This window comes from Lytechinus variegatus, chromosome 1 (genome assembly GCF_018143015.1).
Source record: "Lytechinus variegatus isolate NC3 chromosome 1, Lvar_3.0, whole genome shotgun sequence".
Classification (NCBI taxonomy): domain Eukaryota; kingdom Metazoa; phylum Echinodermata; class Echinoidea; order Temnopleuroida; family Toxopneustidae; genus Lytechinus; species Lytechinus variegatus.
This window is the reverse complement of record NC_054740.1, coordinates 42,116,066-42,132,223: the sequence shown is the minus strand read 5'-3', so window position 1 is coordinate 42,132,223 and position 16,158 is coordinate 42,116,066. Positions and strand designations below refer to the sequence as shown.

Below are 16,158 nucleotides of genomic sequence, written 5' to 3'. Positions count from 1 at the left end.
CAACATACCATGGCGTCACAATCCCCATTTCCGTTGTCGTCATCGTCATCATCATCACCATCACCCACTATCAGAATCATTATTTCATCAACATTATCCTCCTCATTATCACCCTCATGATCTTCTGTCGCACCATCACCATTAATTATCTGTAAAGACAACAATTTTTTGCCATATTGGCTCGAATTCACAAAGGTGGTTTTGAAAACCCACAGTTTAATCCATAGTTTATGCAGATTTCCTGTATAAATTATGCTTAATTTACCGTGTATCGGGAACCTGTATAAAACATGTCCAATGCTGATGCGTGCTTTTATACAGGAAATCTGCATAAACCATGGATTCAACCATAGGTTTTAAAAACCACTTTTGTGAATTCCGCCCATTATGTCCTACATGTAAGTTCCAAAACCCAAATTGAATCATATAAATAGATCTGTTTACTTGATATGAAGAGGGCTGGATCCTTGACCATCAAAGACTCCACCTTGAAGCAAGTGACAGACTGTATAGTAAGCCATGTAGATGGTAGAATCAGACAAGGATTCTATCAGGTACTGTTCATCCCATGGTAATTTGGTTCCTGAAAAATACAAGCCAAGCCAATACATTTCATTCAATAGAAAAAAATATTAATTACATTTCTTGTTTCTTTGCTTGTTAGTTCAGCTAATCTACCAAAGATATTAAAAATATTTGCTATAATGCAGAAACAAACTTCGCTGCGACCGAAGCCAGCTCAAGTTCAAAATTTTATATGATCATAGGGAATATGTACTTATATGGACTTGCATATGCACAATACATATGTTGACTTTTGGTCTACATACACACATGTATTTCAGTATGTCTGTCCTGCAAGTTGCTTGCCTCTTTGATCATATTTTCTTCCTCGTTTTAATACTTTTTCATTGTTTGTATTTATTATATGTATTTTGTTACTTGAATGCAGAGCCCCCAAGAAAAACGGTGCTTAGTCCACCGATGGGGTTACCCTGGGTAAACAAAACGAAATAAATAAATAAATAAATGTGGCATGCGTTCCGTCAGCAAGAAATTTATTCACACTATGCTACACTCGACCAAGGTGAGGTAAATGGGTACCTAGTATGAGCGCTGTTGGAGAACTGGTAGCTCCAGCTAAATTCTGGGTAAAAATAGCACTTTGTATCCACAGACAAAAAGTGCTATATAAAGCCGGCTATTATCATTTTTCATATTGATTATGGAACCAAATAACATGCAGTTCATGAGGCCTATCAAACTCAAATCAAATCCAGAATCATAGATGTACTGTCTGTAAGTCTGATATCTACATGTATGCTTGTACACCTCTCAAACCACTTCCATACTCTTGCCATTCATGATGAACATCCTATGAATACCTCTGATCATCGGCCGGTGACAGTCCTCCTGACAACAAGCTCTGATCTTCTTAAAGTCAATAGTGATGGAGCTGTGGCTCCAAGCCACTGCAGCGCCTCAAGATTGACTGGCCTGGTATTGACCAAATGTTGTAAACTCTCAGAGAACACATGTTACAGGTATCTAAATCACTCCCCCACAAGATACAGGTGGAGCTACCCAGTGGAAAAAAGGAATGGACAAACAAGGTTGCACAAACATATAAAAAGGCTCATTGATCTTGGATTGCTTGGAAGGCTGCATGTAGACCCCAGAAACCTATCCCAGAGTGGGTAGCATACATCACACCTAGGAAAAGTTCACTGGAGTCTGAGGTGCTCCACGGCTATTCTTCATCATCAGACCTTCAAAGATATTGAATCTGCCAACTCCCACAGCAACATTTCTCTCTTCTATAGGCTGGTTAAGGAGAACCGTAGGAAAGGGAAATTTACGCAGAGCAAACAGTCATTGGAAATGGGAGGTGTTATATATAATGGCAAAAACATCATTACAGGCATTTGAGGAACACTTCAGAAAACTAGGGACAGTTCATCCTAAGGATGACAGCAGTAGCTCAACAAGGTCACAGCTAGCTATCTTCTTCACTTCTAAGGACCTTGATACTGCATCTCCACTCTGAAGAAAGGCAAAGCACGTGGCACTGATAATATCATGCCAGAACATGTCATCCATTCTGGCCAAGGTTGTCCGGTCTCCTCCTCCTACTGTTCAATGCATGAATGGCTTTGTCTCATATACCCTAGTCAGTGAAGCAAACCCTTGTGTAACCCTATAACCATACACAAATGGCTAAATCAATGCATGACCCATCAAACTATCATGGAATCTCCATCATACCAAGTTTCTCTAAGCTACTAGAACTGCTGCTGAAACGTCACCTGAAAAGTTCTCTTCGAGACTCTAACATCCCTGATGAACTCCTGTTTGGTTTTCAAAAGGGTAGATACTGCATCCTGACTTCTACATGCCTACAACTCTCTATCGAGATCAACAGCATCTTCAAGAAGCGTACCTTTGTTGCTCTCTTAGATGCTCAAAAGGCGTTTGACTGTGTATGGCATGATGGCCTTTTCAAGAAGATATGACACCACTGTTAATCCCTCATTTGTGGCTCTCCTGGCTGAACTATACAAAAATGGTAACAGCAAGGTTCTTTGGGAAGGAAAAGTATCTAACCCATACCTGCCAAGTTTTGTGAATGAAAAATAGGAATCCAAAATACGAGGACGCGAGGCGTCCTCGTCCGAGGGTGCGAAGCACCCGAGCGGGGGAGGTGTGGGAGGGGGGTGTCCCCCCTGCCACGGTAGGGACTTTTTGCATTTTCAAACATGGAAAAGTGGCATTTCCTTGCATTGTTTAAAGTAAATTCACCTTCAATACTATGCCAGGAGTTGATCTAATTTTATTAAAATTCAAAATCATTAATCCATTATTTTGTCAGTTTTTGCATTATTTTGCGTACAATTTTCATTATTTTGCAATGTGCATTCATGTACAATCTAGTGCATAAGTTCAAGCAGTAATGAGTATTAACCCAAAATATTGCAGTCAGACCGCAGGTCCCTATGCTAATGAGCAAAAAGGCCAGATTCATACAAATCATCTCGTGGCTGAATCCTCCCCCTTGCAAAATCTCGTGATTCGTGAGATTTTCTTTCTCTAAGAATTTACCTGTTTTAACCTCAAGTTAAATGAAATATTATTGCACCATTAGATAGAGTAAAAATTACTCTTTCATATTGGTCATTTATTTTGTATACAATATTTTGTTAAATAAGTAAATTTCTGGCCTGAAAATTTGCCTCAAAACTAAATTTTCTTCCTCTGTTTTCTTTTGCAAATTGTGCAAAACTTTTTATTTTGAGCCTCAATGATATCTATATCACCATAAAGCTGAACTTCTGTACTTTCTCACAATGCCACTCTTGATATGCGGTACCTTTTAATCGGGTCAAGATCACACTTTTCCCACCAAGGTACAAGACGAGATTTCTGAAATTTTGTACTTGCATGAAATCCAGAGTCCTGATTGGCTGGATAAGGTTCACAGAACAACAGACGCGGGGTATTTGAGGAGATTACCACATGGGAAGTGTGACCTTCCCACGAACCCAGGCACTGGAACCGTTGGAATTTGCCACTGGGTGGTCTCTTTGACCAATCAGAGTGCAGTATTCTTGTTTTCAAACTGCTTTATGTACTTGGCAAATGAAAAGTGTGATCTTGACCCGATTAAACCAATTCTTATTTTGAAACCTATATCATTTCAAAGCATACATATTCAGCTTTATCATGATATAAAAATCATTTAGGCTCAAACATAAATAAAGTGTGAAAATAGCAGCTTTTGTCAGGTGAAAATATTTATTTTGTAGCATATTTTAGATCAAAATTTGAACCTATATTACAAAATCTTTGAATAAATCCAAACACATGACCTGAAAAAATGATTCTTCTTCTTTACAATGGTACAAAATTCATGAAATTCGATGCACAATTAGAGCAGCAATGGCCGAATGAAAAGAGGTGTTTTGGTTCGCATCAAGCTCATTAAATATGCAAAACATCTCAAGTCATGAATATCACTTGGATGAAAGAAGCCACTTTCTTGGGACCTGCAGTCTGACTGATTGAGGCTGCATTCACTGTACATTTGCAAATGAAATTTAACTAATGTTCCGTTATGGGAGGAATTGTTTCAACAAAATAAACACTGGATTTTCTGTTTTTGTGAGACTGGGAGGTTGAGGCGCAGCAACTCGGGCGCGCGCGCCGGGAGTTTAGGCAAGCGTTCGGCAGATTCACCAATGATATTACCAACACACTCTAGATATGTACCGGGTACACTACACATTCACTTACTCCGCAATACAAAATCATCCGGCGACATGGGTAAAACCTCGAATAAAAAGTGAAATTTTCTTACCTAAATCACCATATTTCGCGTCAAATATATCACCATCGTTAATTCTTTACATCGTAGTTAGAAAACAAGGGGTCTAAAAAAGTGAATTTTTCACGGTTTTTCCGATGTTCGTGGATTGTGAAAACATGTCCTCACTAAAAACTGGCACTTTCGCGAGCCAATGTCAGCCGCCATTTTGTTCCGGAAGTCAACGCTAATATCGGCTGTTGCGTGTACGCTCGTAATTTTCACATGTATTTGCAATGGAACTGTGCACTTAGCAATGTTTGCGCGCCGTTTTAAGTCGCTCTCTGTTTGCATAGCCGTGCGCTCCAGTTGTGTATGCGTTAGTCGTATCTTACAGCCGTTTATGAGTTAGTCGCATTGTACAGCCGTTTCAATAATTTCAACACTATATTGATTGACCCAAAAATCGGAATTTTGGTTTAAAAATTAGGAATTCGGAATGGAGGTTAAAAAATCGGTATAATTCCGCCAAAATCGGAATGGTTGGCAGGTATGCTAACCCAATTCTCTTGGGACAAGGTTTGTGACAAGGTGCCATACTCTCCCCATCACTCTAGCCACTCTTTATGGACAATCTGATAAAAGTATCTCAAATAGAAAGGACTAGGATGCACCTTTCAGGGAAGATACACAGGTATAATTATCCTTGCGGATGATGTAGCCCTTCCTCTGCTGACGAGTTACAGGAGATGCTTGCAATCACTCATAAGTATACCAAGAGGTGGCAATACTCCATCAACCACTCTAAGAGTGCAGTTGTTGTCTTCTATGAGAAGTAAACCTTCCTGACAAAAGGGAACAATCTTCATGGATGCTGGCTGAAGGACAACCCATCAACAAAGTGTCTCAACATCCCCATCTAGGCATCACCAAATCTTCTGCATGGTCTGATTCTACCGTAGACATCATTGCAAGAGGACTTGAAACCTTTTACTCCCTCCATGGTGTTAGGGCATATACATCAGGCCTGTCTCCACACCTCTGTGCAAAGCTTTGGTCTGTGTCCCGAGGATGTTATATGGCTCCCCAATACTATCCTTAACTTCAGTCAACTTGCATTAACACTGCTCACAACCAGCTCTTCTCTTTTTGATTTTCTTCTCTTTTTTGCAATGAACTTCCTGGGTCTACAGGAGGATGCATGGATTTTTGGTTTAAATTGTTAAGAAGGTACAATTAAGTCTCCCACCCAAAGGTTTTGAAAATGAATATGTCAAAAACAAAACTACAAATCTACCGGACAAAGGGTCATCAATAGGGACTTATGTGTGCAAAAGTTGTAAAAAACGTCTATGGGGGTGTATTGATGCGAACGAAACGCACAAAGAGTTAACTCACCTAAACCGTATGACCTAGAGCATGCATGCTCATGTAGCCAATTCAATGTAGCAACAAAGTTCTTGTAGGTCTCTTCTGCATAGCTGTATGAATTAAAAGATGAAAGTCATACCCATCAAAATGAATTATAACAATGAACAAAGTCCATATCATGTTCAAATCATCGAAGATACGTGCTTGTTGCTTATAGATGAGCCCATCTTGTAACTAATTTATACTTAGGAATTTCAACCTGGGTCCTGCTTCATATTAAGACCGGATGATTATGGTAACTTCACAATTAATGTAATTACCATGGGAACCTAGGTTTTCATTGGCTGCTGAGCACTGTTATCATGATAGCATTCATAATGGCAAAGTTACCAAAGTTGCAAGTCATAATGAAATGGGCCCCTGAAGTTCCCCAGATTAAAGGAAAAACAGAACATAGTGCTCATGAAATCACTTTTCTTGATTTACTTGAAATTAAGTCATGTTCTTGGTGGTTATTTTACTAACACTCTCAAGTGCCGAACTCTTGGTTCCTTGAACAATAATTGTAATATATCAATATCATGTTGCTTGCAATATGGAATAATTAAACACAGCTGTAACAGATATCTATGATTACTAAAATATATGACATTCCCTGAAAAACATATATAAGATGGAAAGAAAAATAAATTTGGTATATCAAAATGAAGGAAATCCCACTAAATTCTCTACCAAAATGTAAATCATATATCATCAGCAGTGATAGCACCCCCCCCCCATATTGCTACAATGGTTAGGCCACACAATCACAGATTGTTTCAAATTGTTTGATTATTGGTACGTATTGACTCACGTTTCTATCTTTTCTAGCATCTTGTCGGCCTGTTCCCTCCATGGTGGTGTCCCATAATCAAGGTACCATTGATCACATAGAGCTACCACACACTCCTCCGCTGAACGGGATACAACCTTCTTCTCAGGTTCGTAGTAAATCACTGCATCACCGTCCTTCACCATCTTCAACTTTACTTCCTTCTTGATGTCCTTGACCTTCTGACCTTTGAACTCTCCGACCTGTATGACCTGTGATTGAAGTTACAAAGCAGTTGGTGAATCATTCTTTATGGACACTTTATGGACACTATGGACAAATGTTTACCTAGTAGGAAGGAGTTCTGTGAATGCAGAAGGCACTTATAAGGGTACCCGATCTATAGATGGATAATAGTAGGCAGAGCTTATGAACATTTATTACGCTTCAGGTCTCATTTTCATGAAATCTCCATTCTCAGTGAGCTGTACAAAATTAAATGCATTCAATTCCAAATTAGAAAGGGGGGTGCCAAATATCTTGAAGACTACTAGATAATCTAGGCTTCTAGGTGTGTATCAGGGGACCGTTTCATCAACATCAAGTTGTCAGATCTGACATCTTTCCTTGATTCTGATTGGCTGAGAGGCACTGTTACTATAGTAACTGTCGAATAAAATGGGACTTGTCGGATAAAACATCCAACAAGTCCTTTCATGAAACGCTCCCCAGATTGCATGAATTGTCATTGATATCAGTAAACAGAATAAGTTTTTTATTCTCAAAACTGAAGGGAGCTGTTCATGAAGGGTCTTGTCAGAAAATTCCACTGACTACCTTGCTCTCAATCAATCAGGTGGCAGGATTTCCAATAATGTACATCAGGGGCCCATCTTACAAAGAGTTGTGATTGATCCGATCAATCGCATCTATGGCAAGCAAGCAAAGTCAACATATGAAATGTATGTTTGTTCAAAAAAAAATTCTAGATATCCATAAATTCATCAATTTCTTGACAATTTGGGAAGATCTCCTTTGTTTACAATGGACATTTTGTAAATTTTCTGTAGACAAAATTATGACACTGATGGATTTCCATAGAGTTACTATTGATTGGATCAATCGTTCCTCTTTGTAAGATGGGGCCCAGAAGTCAGTGAAAATCACTGACAAATCTCTTCATGTAATGCTCTCCAGGGGACTGTTTCACGACACAAATAGTCAGTAATTTTTACTGACATATATGCTCTCAGCCAATCGTATGCAAGGATTTTCTAACGGTTATCACAACTTTCAGTGAAAATTACTGACAAATCTGTTTATGAAATGCTCTCCTCGTCTTACCCCTTCATTGAATCCCTTGAGATAGACTTTCTCCTTAGCTTCCTGGAGTTTATCCCGGTCATTCTGGCTCTTGATCTTGAACTCATCACATGCCTTGACTGCCGACAGGTTGCCATATCCAGGTACCTCTATGATCGGGACGGGGTCAAAGGGCAACACCATCTCATCAGAGATACCATACTTCTCTCGGAAATCCTGCAACAAATATGAGAGTCATTTCATTTTAATACAGTTTGATTTCAGTATCTGATAATTGGAATGTATTATTTTCTAACTTGTAAACTTTTGTGATGTACATCTACACAAGTACGATTTTTAAAAATTTAAACGACCTATTGCACAAATTTTACCACGTACTCTGAATGTGTCCATTTATCAATACAAGTAAAATCCTGAGCATGTTTTTTCATCATTTTATTCATTATTATCACCACCACAGACAGACAGACAGTCAGTCAATCAATAAAAATACTGGCTTCTAATAAAGTCCTTACCTTTTTCTTCTTGAGGTCCCTGAGGGCAGCAAAATCATCAGGAGCATCCGAAGGTACACTGGTGACCACGCCTGTTCCTTTACCTTCCTTGATTGTCATCATAGGCAAGGTGTAGATCTTATCATACTTGGTAAGGGGTGCGCTCAAAGCCACGCCCATAATATCCTGAGTGAGTAAACATCAATTTGAGAATTCTTTACTGCTTATTTGGCGCAGCTTTCTACCTCTATCTGTATTGGAACCACCTGATTGGAACCCATGCAACAATTATAGCAATCTCGGTCAAAATTGAGCCAAACATATAAATTGAGTTATTAATTTATCACTAGTATACAAATACACTTTGATTTGAGGTTTTCTGTTTGAAATTATCGGTAGAGGTGACTCTAATATTACCTCGAAGTGAATAGTATTTTGGAGGCAAAACTAAATCAAACCAATTTACGGAAAAATATATGGCCATTTTATGGATGTAAAGATGTGAAATGTAAAATGTCAGCAACTTTTGGGAAGTTTTTGTCACCCCCCCCGTTAGCCCTAACCATCCATTTGTTACTGTTAAAATGCTTTATAAAGTAAACTTAAAGACTCAGGCCTTGTATGGGAACAAGAGAATTCAGCAGTCAGCTACCTGTCCTGTTAGCTCCGCCAGGACATCCACAACGCCATCTGACTTTGTCATTCCTTGGAAAGCAGCATTCCTGGCAGCTCGGTTGGTGCTGATGAAAACCTCTCCACCTGCCATCTCATAAGCAATGTAAGGCATATCAGGTCGCACCCAACAGTTCGTCTGACCGTACATGGTCTCCGGCCGGAGGGTAGCTGCAACCAAGAATACATCCTTGCTCTCCAAATTCCTGGAATCAGACCAAAAGGTTTACAAAGAAATGTTATTTTACTACTACAACTACTACCAAATGGTCCTGTAATGTATTTCCCTGTGTATAGCTATCATTTTTATAAACTCAGCGCTGAAGCTATGTAGGCACTCTAAATGGTGCTTTTAAAATACCAACCTTGAAATCACCTAATGTGAAATCAACTAATACCGTAAAAAGAATCACAGTATCATAAAAGATGATTTTAGAAGAGCATTTTGGGTACAGTATATAAGATTAGTGTAAACCTTCTCCAATTGACATGTGTATTTTGAGAAATAAAGTCTTTTGCACAAAACCTGCAGGATTTCTATATTGAATAGAGGATAAAATATTTTTTACAAAAGGAGCGATTGGCATCTCTGAATGTGTATGCAAAGTGGTGTGACTAGAAATACTCACTTGAGTTTGGGTGGGTATGGTTTCTGGAGTTTCATCTTAATCAATGTGTACTCCTGAGGTCCAACATTCTCTCCAGACTGTCTGTCGTGATCCATACAAGGCTGGCCATCCTTTGGTGAGTAGATGGTGTAACGCTTCCCAAACTTGACCTTCTGACGTTTCTTGAGCAGCAGGAACTGCCATCTCACAAAGGAATCGTAGAATGGATTGGCATCCGTGGTGATGAATGTACGTCGCCAGTCAATCTGATCATAAAAGAATACAACATCAAAATAATTACTAAATTTATTCTTACTTGTCCTGCTCACTGATTACGTTGTACTGTCAAAGAAACAGAAATGTTGGTCAGAACATGAACCCGTATGGTCAGCCAATGTACTTTAAGTGTGGTACAAGGTGCATCAGGAGGGCAATTCATCAACATTTTTTTGTCTGACAAAGATGACAGATCTCACAACTGTCCTTATTTTGATTGGACGAGAAGACAGTTCCCATTTCTGTAAGATGAAACATACTTGTGGGATAAATCATAAACTTGTCCTTTTATTAAATGCCCCCATAGGTCCATCCATTACAATAATAATAATAATTAACATTTATATAGTATTTAATACAACAGTTTCTAAGTGTATTGGAAAGAAAAAAAGAAGCAGCAAAATACAGTGAGAGAGAACAGGATACAAGAATCGCAGAGTTCAAGATTCCATTCGAAGATGCACACAAATTTTAATTCCTATTGCTGATGTTGATAAATGTTAACTTTCAATGACTAAGGGTGCATCATAAAGCAGACAAAGAGACAGCGTACATGGGGACAATGACACACCATTCACAGAGGTAAAAAGTTGCAAAACAAACGAGAATATGCAATTTGACTTGGTCTTAAAATCAGCAGAAGCAGGAAAGTAACTCCCATGCAGAAGATAATTTCAGCATGACATGCTGAACTGAAAGTTTTTCATCAGGATTGAATCTTGATTTAATATCGTTACATGTAATATATAATCATAAAGAAAATCTACCCACAACCCTCTAAAGCAGTGGATAACAAATCACCAGCAAACTCATTCAACTAAGTGTATTTGAAAAAAAATGAACATTTTGCTCAGGCTTTATGGCATTAAATTTCCACTTCAAGACTTCTAAAACAAAAAACAGAAAAAAAATGCCATCTTGATCAATAGAAAAAAAAACCTTTCAATATCTTTGATCAATAAAAATGTGTACAACAGGTAATACAGTGATTTTGTAACCACTTGGTCTAGAAGCAGATAGTCTAACTCTCAGTTTGTCAAACACCATCGTGATTAAATCCACATTGTTGACTAATTATTTAGTCTAACTCCCATTTATTCCTACAATCACTTGGTCCAACAGTGACTTGGTATGTGATAGTCTAATTTCCAGTTTTTCTTCTTATGATTTTCCACTTGGTTTATAAACAATTCATCTAATCACTTAGACTCAGTGATGCGAGACGAAGTGGATATTTATTTGAAGAAATTGGTATCTTATAGCTTAACTTGAAATAAAACAAAATAGTAAATGGGCTAAATGCTTAATAGACAGACTGGATGTAGACAATATTTGAAGTTTGCATGGTGGTATGGACAGTTAGAGAAGAGGTTTATAGTACATCGTGTTGAGAGCTGCCGGTCCTCTAATTGCTTGCTTATAAGCATTCATGCTTTTTTACCAATCAGGGGGCCGTTTCATAAAGCTGTTTGTAAGTTAAGAGCAACTTTAAAACGACTGGTGAACCTTTCTTACGTGCTTAACCATCGGCAATGAATATACCATTTACCACAAGAAAGGATCACCAGTCGTTCTTAAAGTTGCTCTTAACTTACGAACAGCTTTATCATTTATCATTTATTCATAGGAGTATACCAAGTGGGATGAGATCAAAGTAGACAAACTGAGCGTAGACCAAGTGGTATTTTACCCTATAGTACAGTTACCTTACAACCCATACGAGAGACGTCCTTCTTGCATAAAGGAGGGAAGTAGTCCAACCAATAGAGGGCGTCTGCAAACTTTGGGATCTCTTCAGAAGGTATCCCCAGGCCTTCCATGATCTGCCATTGCCACTTCACTACCCCTGTCTTGGCGGCCAGTTTGCTCTGTCATAAAAATATACAATTGATTTATGTTTTAGCAAAAAAGCCAGGGCACCGTCTTACAAAGAGTTGCGATTGATCCGATCAATCGTAACTCTATGGAAATCCATCAGTGGCATAATTTTTTCTACAGGAAATTTGCAAATGTCCTTTGTAAGCAAAGGAGAACACACCAAATTATCAAGAAATCAATGAATTTATTGATACACATTCATATCTAGAATTTTTTTTGAACAAACATGCAGTTTATATGTTGACTTTGCTGGCTTTCCGTAGTTGTAATTGATCGGATCAATCGCAACTCTTTATAAGACGGGCCCCAGTTGTGGTAACGTTACAAAAATGAGAAACTAATAAAATGACCACCAAATGTTTTATGTAGGAATAAACAAATTTGCTAAATGCTTAAGTTACAAAATGTGGGACTAGTGAGAAGTAGGTCAAACAAGCATCAAATTCCGGTCAAATGTCAGGTCTTTTCAAAGCAATAATAATAATAATACACTGACCCACACGTGATATTATCTGTGTGACGGTCAGTGCAGTCATTTTTTAGCTTAGATTTTACAGTTAGGTTAATGTCACTAACCAGGTGGGTGTTTCATAAAGCTGTTCGTAAGTTAAGAGTGACATTAAGAACGACTGGTGATCTTTTCTTGTGGAAATGGTATATTCATTGGTGATGGTTAAGCACATAAGAAAGGTTCACCGGTCATTTATAAAGTCGCTCTTAGCTTACGAACAGCTTTATGAAACGGCCCAAGATCTAGATTTAGCATACAGTGACAAAGACTTTCTTAAGAAATAATTGTTTGTTGCAACTACAGGTAAAATAAGCTTAAAACTGCACCATATATACAATCATGTAATCTAAAGAATGAGATTATATTTTGACCATGACAGGGGAAGTCATCACAAGTACAAAAATTCATTATATTTTGAATTAATAATTTCATCAAAACATTAAAAAAAAAAATTGATGGAAGAAACGTTTGAAAACTAGCGACCTTACCTTCTTTCCTTTAGCTTTGTCTTTGATGATTGGATCATCTTTCTCGTCTGGGACTACGGCTTCTTCTACAGGGAATACCGGAGGACAACCAAACATTTCTATCTCTCTCTTCAACTTGTCAGCACAGGCCTGTTAGAGAAAGATATGAGAAGGGAAACAACTCTTTCTTAATTGTACAATGGGCTTTATTGAAATTGCACAATACATTATGTTCCGGTTGGTAAGAAATGTTGCTGTCCAATGAAAAAAAGGAACAAGGTGATAAATGGTTGTCTATCAAATGCATATAGGTATTTTGTGTTTCAATGATGTCTGAAGTTAAAGGGGAAGTTCACCCTGAAGAAAAGTTTATTATAATAATAGCAGTAAAAATAATAACAAATATTGGTGAAGGTTTGAGGAAAATCCGTCAAAGATTAAGAAAGTTATTAGAATTCAAAGTTTTGGATTTGTGACGTCATATGCGAGCAGCATTCCTACATAGCGAATGGTAAAAAATCAATAAAATGTCATTTTCTCAGAAAATTGAAAATGGTTTTTACTGGGCCTTTTGTATATCAATAGACGAATCATTTCACACCCGATCATAAATAGAAAACAAAATACAGTCATCAGGAACCATACAAAATTTGAAATTCATTGATTTTTTTACCATTCGCTATGTAGGAATGCTGCTCGCATATGACGTCACAAATCCAAAACTTTGAATTCCAATAACTTACATAATCTTTAACGGATTTTCCTCAAACCTTCACCAATATTTTTATTATTTTTTCTGCTTTTTTTACAACAAACTTTTCTTCAGAGTGAACTTCCCCTTTAACACTGTTGATCTATAGAGTGGAAGAGCCATGGTGTAGTGGTTTTGACTCTCGCCTTGTTATCATAGGGTCATGTGTTTGAATCCCACAGCAGCCTGGCATCCTTTGCCAAGGTATCAATCCACACTCTCCACCCAGGTGCTTAATGTGTATGCGGTAGGATGTAAGTCATTGTAGCTTGTGCAAAGTGTGCACAGGAATACTCCCCAGGGAGTGGAAGATGCACATACATTGTACGTGGGAATGACTGATTAAATCTGTGGACTGGGGTAATAATTAATCTGTACCTAGTGCTTAGATATGTACAAAGTATAAATACCACATTATTATCACAACTATTGTTATTGTAGAGTCACAAAAAACATCCTTAGAACAAACTATTGAATAAATGTTGCACTGTGTGACTTATAATTAACACCAATTGATGAAATAGAATCATTTACCTTGATGGGCATTCCAGTGCAGTGAAGTCCAAATGGCCAGAGGCAATGTTTGCCTTTCATTCTCAGATATCCAACTATGAACTAAACCAAGAAAAAAAATAATGGAAGAACATACAAGAAAGGTGATACAATTGTAATTGAATTGGTGATGTAAAAAATGTGAATATATTGTGAATGAATTTTAGCCCAATAAATATAGAATGTCTGCAAAGTTTGGACACCCCATCGAACCGACAATTCTGAAGACCTAACTTTGTGCCAAGTAAATGATGCGTGTATGAGCTGCAGCCAGCAGTATTCAGGTGTGGCACCACTCATATTGTAGCTCGACGGAGGACTGATTATAAACGCAGAAATAAGGATTGAAAATATATGATTTTTTAGAGATCATTTCTGCAAGCCACAAGGCTAATTTGAAAAGGGAATATGTTTATCTGACTAGTAATACTTCCCCCTTTACAATGATGGAAAAATAATCATTACAAAATACTTTTGAATCTTTGGGTGACTACTTTCAGGGATTGATTCTGAGGTACGGTAGCAATATATGACTCCAAAGAAAATTAAAGAATATTTGGAATCTGATCATTATATAAACTGACCCCTAAATCCTCTTGTATCCCTAATAAAAAAATCCTTTTGTCTTAAGACATATCAGAAATAGCTACAAATTCAATCAAAACTTCTCTTCTGAACATATACATGTACATCAACAAACTGTACCTTTCAAAGAACTACGAAAAAAAAATCCCTAGATGATAGAAATAATGAAGCATACCTCTGCCTTGGAAAAAGAGAAGGTATGACCAAGGTGAAGTCTCCCATTCATGTAGGGGTAAGGAAATGTCACAAGAAACTTGTCCTTCCTGTATAAAAAAACAAACACAAGCATTAATTTAGAGTTTGTCCAGCAGACGTAGGTAACCTGTTGCAAGTCTGTGCTATGTCATTAAGCAGGAATCCCTTTGTAAAGGTGTGATCTGTCTTTTCATTTTTGCTTTCCTGCAATACCCATTAATTTGCCTGTGATGATATGTGATGATTGGTAAAGAAAAGCTGTATGCAGGATCTCTGGGAAAGATGTGTCTCTAAATTTTGATAAGGTACCTTACAGGTAAATCTAAAGTAGTCATCACTGCACATAAAATAAACATCAATAAATCGTTCTTGAAAAATATAAAGTACTTGTTTTCACAACTCAAATTCATGAAACTTATATTTAGCTGCCATGAAATATGAAACATTGCTGAAGTACACAATAGCACATACATGTAGTTAAACATTTTATATCCTAAGCAAAGAAATTAGCTTCCTACAAAGCTTCCAGGAAAATTGATTCAGAAACCTTATAAGATGATCAAATGAAGCATAGTATGATAGGCCTACAATTAAGTTCAATAAAAAGTAGTTCAGTGAGTTTCGAGCTAAAAGCTGCATACTAGCATTAAGCAAAAATTCCAGATGGACATTAGTATTCCACATATAATTTTTAAAGAAATTTCTAGTATTACCAAGTTTCACCCAAGAAAACAAAATAGAGAAGTAAACCAAATGTCACAAACACACATTTAGTCTGTTTGAATAGACTTCTGTTACTTTATTAAAATTTTGAAAAATAGGATTAGTTAAGGATAACAACACAAAATGAATCATGACCAAAGCAGGTACTTACCCAGGTCCGGGTTTCTGAAAGTTTTTCGGCGCATCTTCCTCAAAGATCTTTTGGTCTGCCCATATCTTCTGTATCTTCTCCTCTATGCTCTGCAAGGTAGAAACCTTATGGGTTCCCTTGCGCTTGGTTCCCACAGACTCTGTCATTCTTCCGACCGCTTCAATAGTCCTCACCTACACAAAAAGTGAAACATATGTGAAGGCAAAATGGGATTTCAACATCACAATATAAGGCAACAACAGGATATCAAACCCTGCCACCCTTCAAGCAAAGTAATGCCAGACAATGAAACATCAAGTTGTTTCAATGTAATGCATCACAAGCAGCCACATTCCTTCGACAGCACACACAATCAACCTGCAAGCTTTTACTGTATGTAAGTGCTGGTCCAGAAATGAGGATTGTCCCAGAAAACAAGAATATCCTCATAAACCAACACAAATCTTGTCTTGATAAATTGAGATTTTCCTTGTTGACATTTTACAAGAAC

General features: G+C 37.6%; 1 protein-coding gene across 2 annotated transcripts in view; it reads right to left on the bottom strand.

The window, feature by feature from the left end:
- The window catches only part of LOC121414351 (leucine--tRNA ligase, cytoplasmic-like), a 45,699-nt gene that overhangs the window by 19,587 nt on the left and 9,954 nt on the right, over nt 1-16,158 (bottom strand). For both annotated transcript variants that reach the window (XM_041607508.1, XM_041607515.1), the window contains exons 2-13: nt 15,669-15,841; nt 14,775-14,862; nt 13,997-14,077; nt 12,733-12,861; nt 11,562-11,723; nt 9,601-9,845; nt 8,952-9,177; nt 8,321-8,485; nt 7,827-8,021; nt 6,525-6,754; nt 5,699-5,781; nt 445-583 (exon numbers count right to left, since the gene is read on the bottom strand). In XM_041607508.1, the coding sequence (XP_041463442.1) occupies nt 445-583; nt 5,699-5,781; nt 6,525-6,754; nt 7,827-8,021; nt 8,321-8,485; nt 8,952-9,177; nt 9,601-9,845; nt 11,562-11,723; nt 12,733-12,861; nt 13,997-14,077; nt 14,775-14,862; nt 15,669-15,814 (1,889 nt within the window). In that variant the 5' untranslated portion in view covers nt 15,815-15,841. The remainder of the gene's footprint in view (nt 1-444; nt 584-5,698; nt 5,782-6,524; nt 6,755-7,826; nt 8,022-8,320; nt 8,486-8,951; nt 9,178-9,600; nt 9,846-11,561; nt 11,724-12,732; nt 12,862-13,996; nt 14,078-14,774; nt 14,863-15,668; nt 15,842-16,158) is intronic.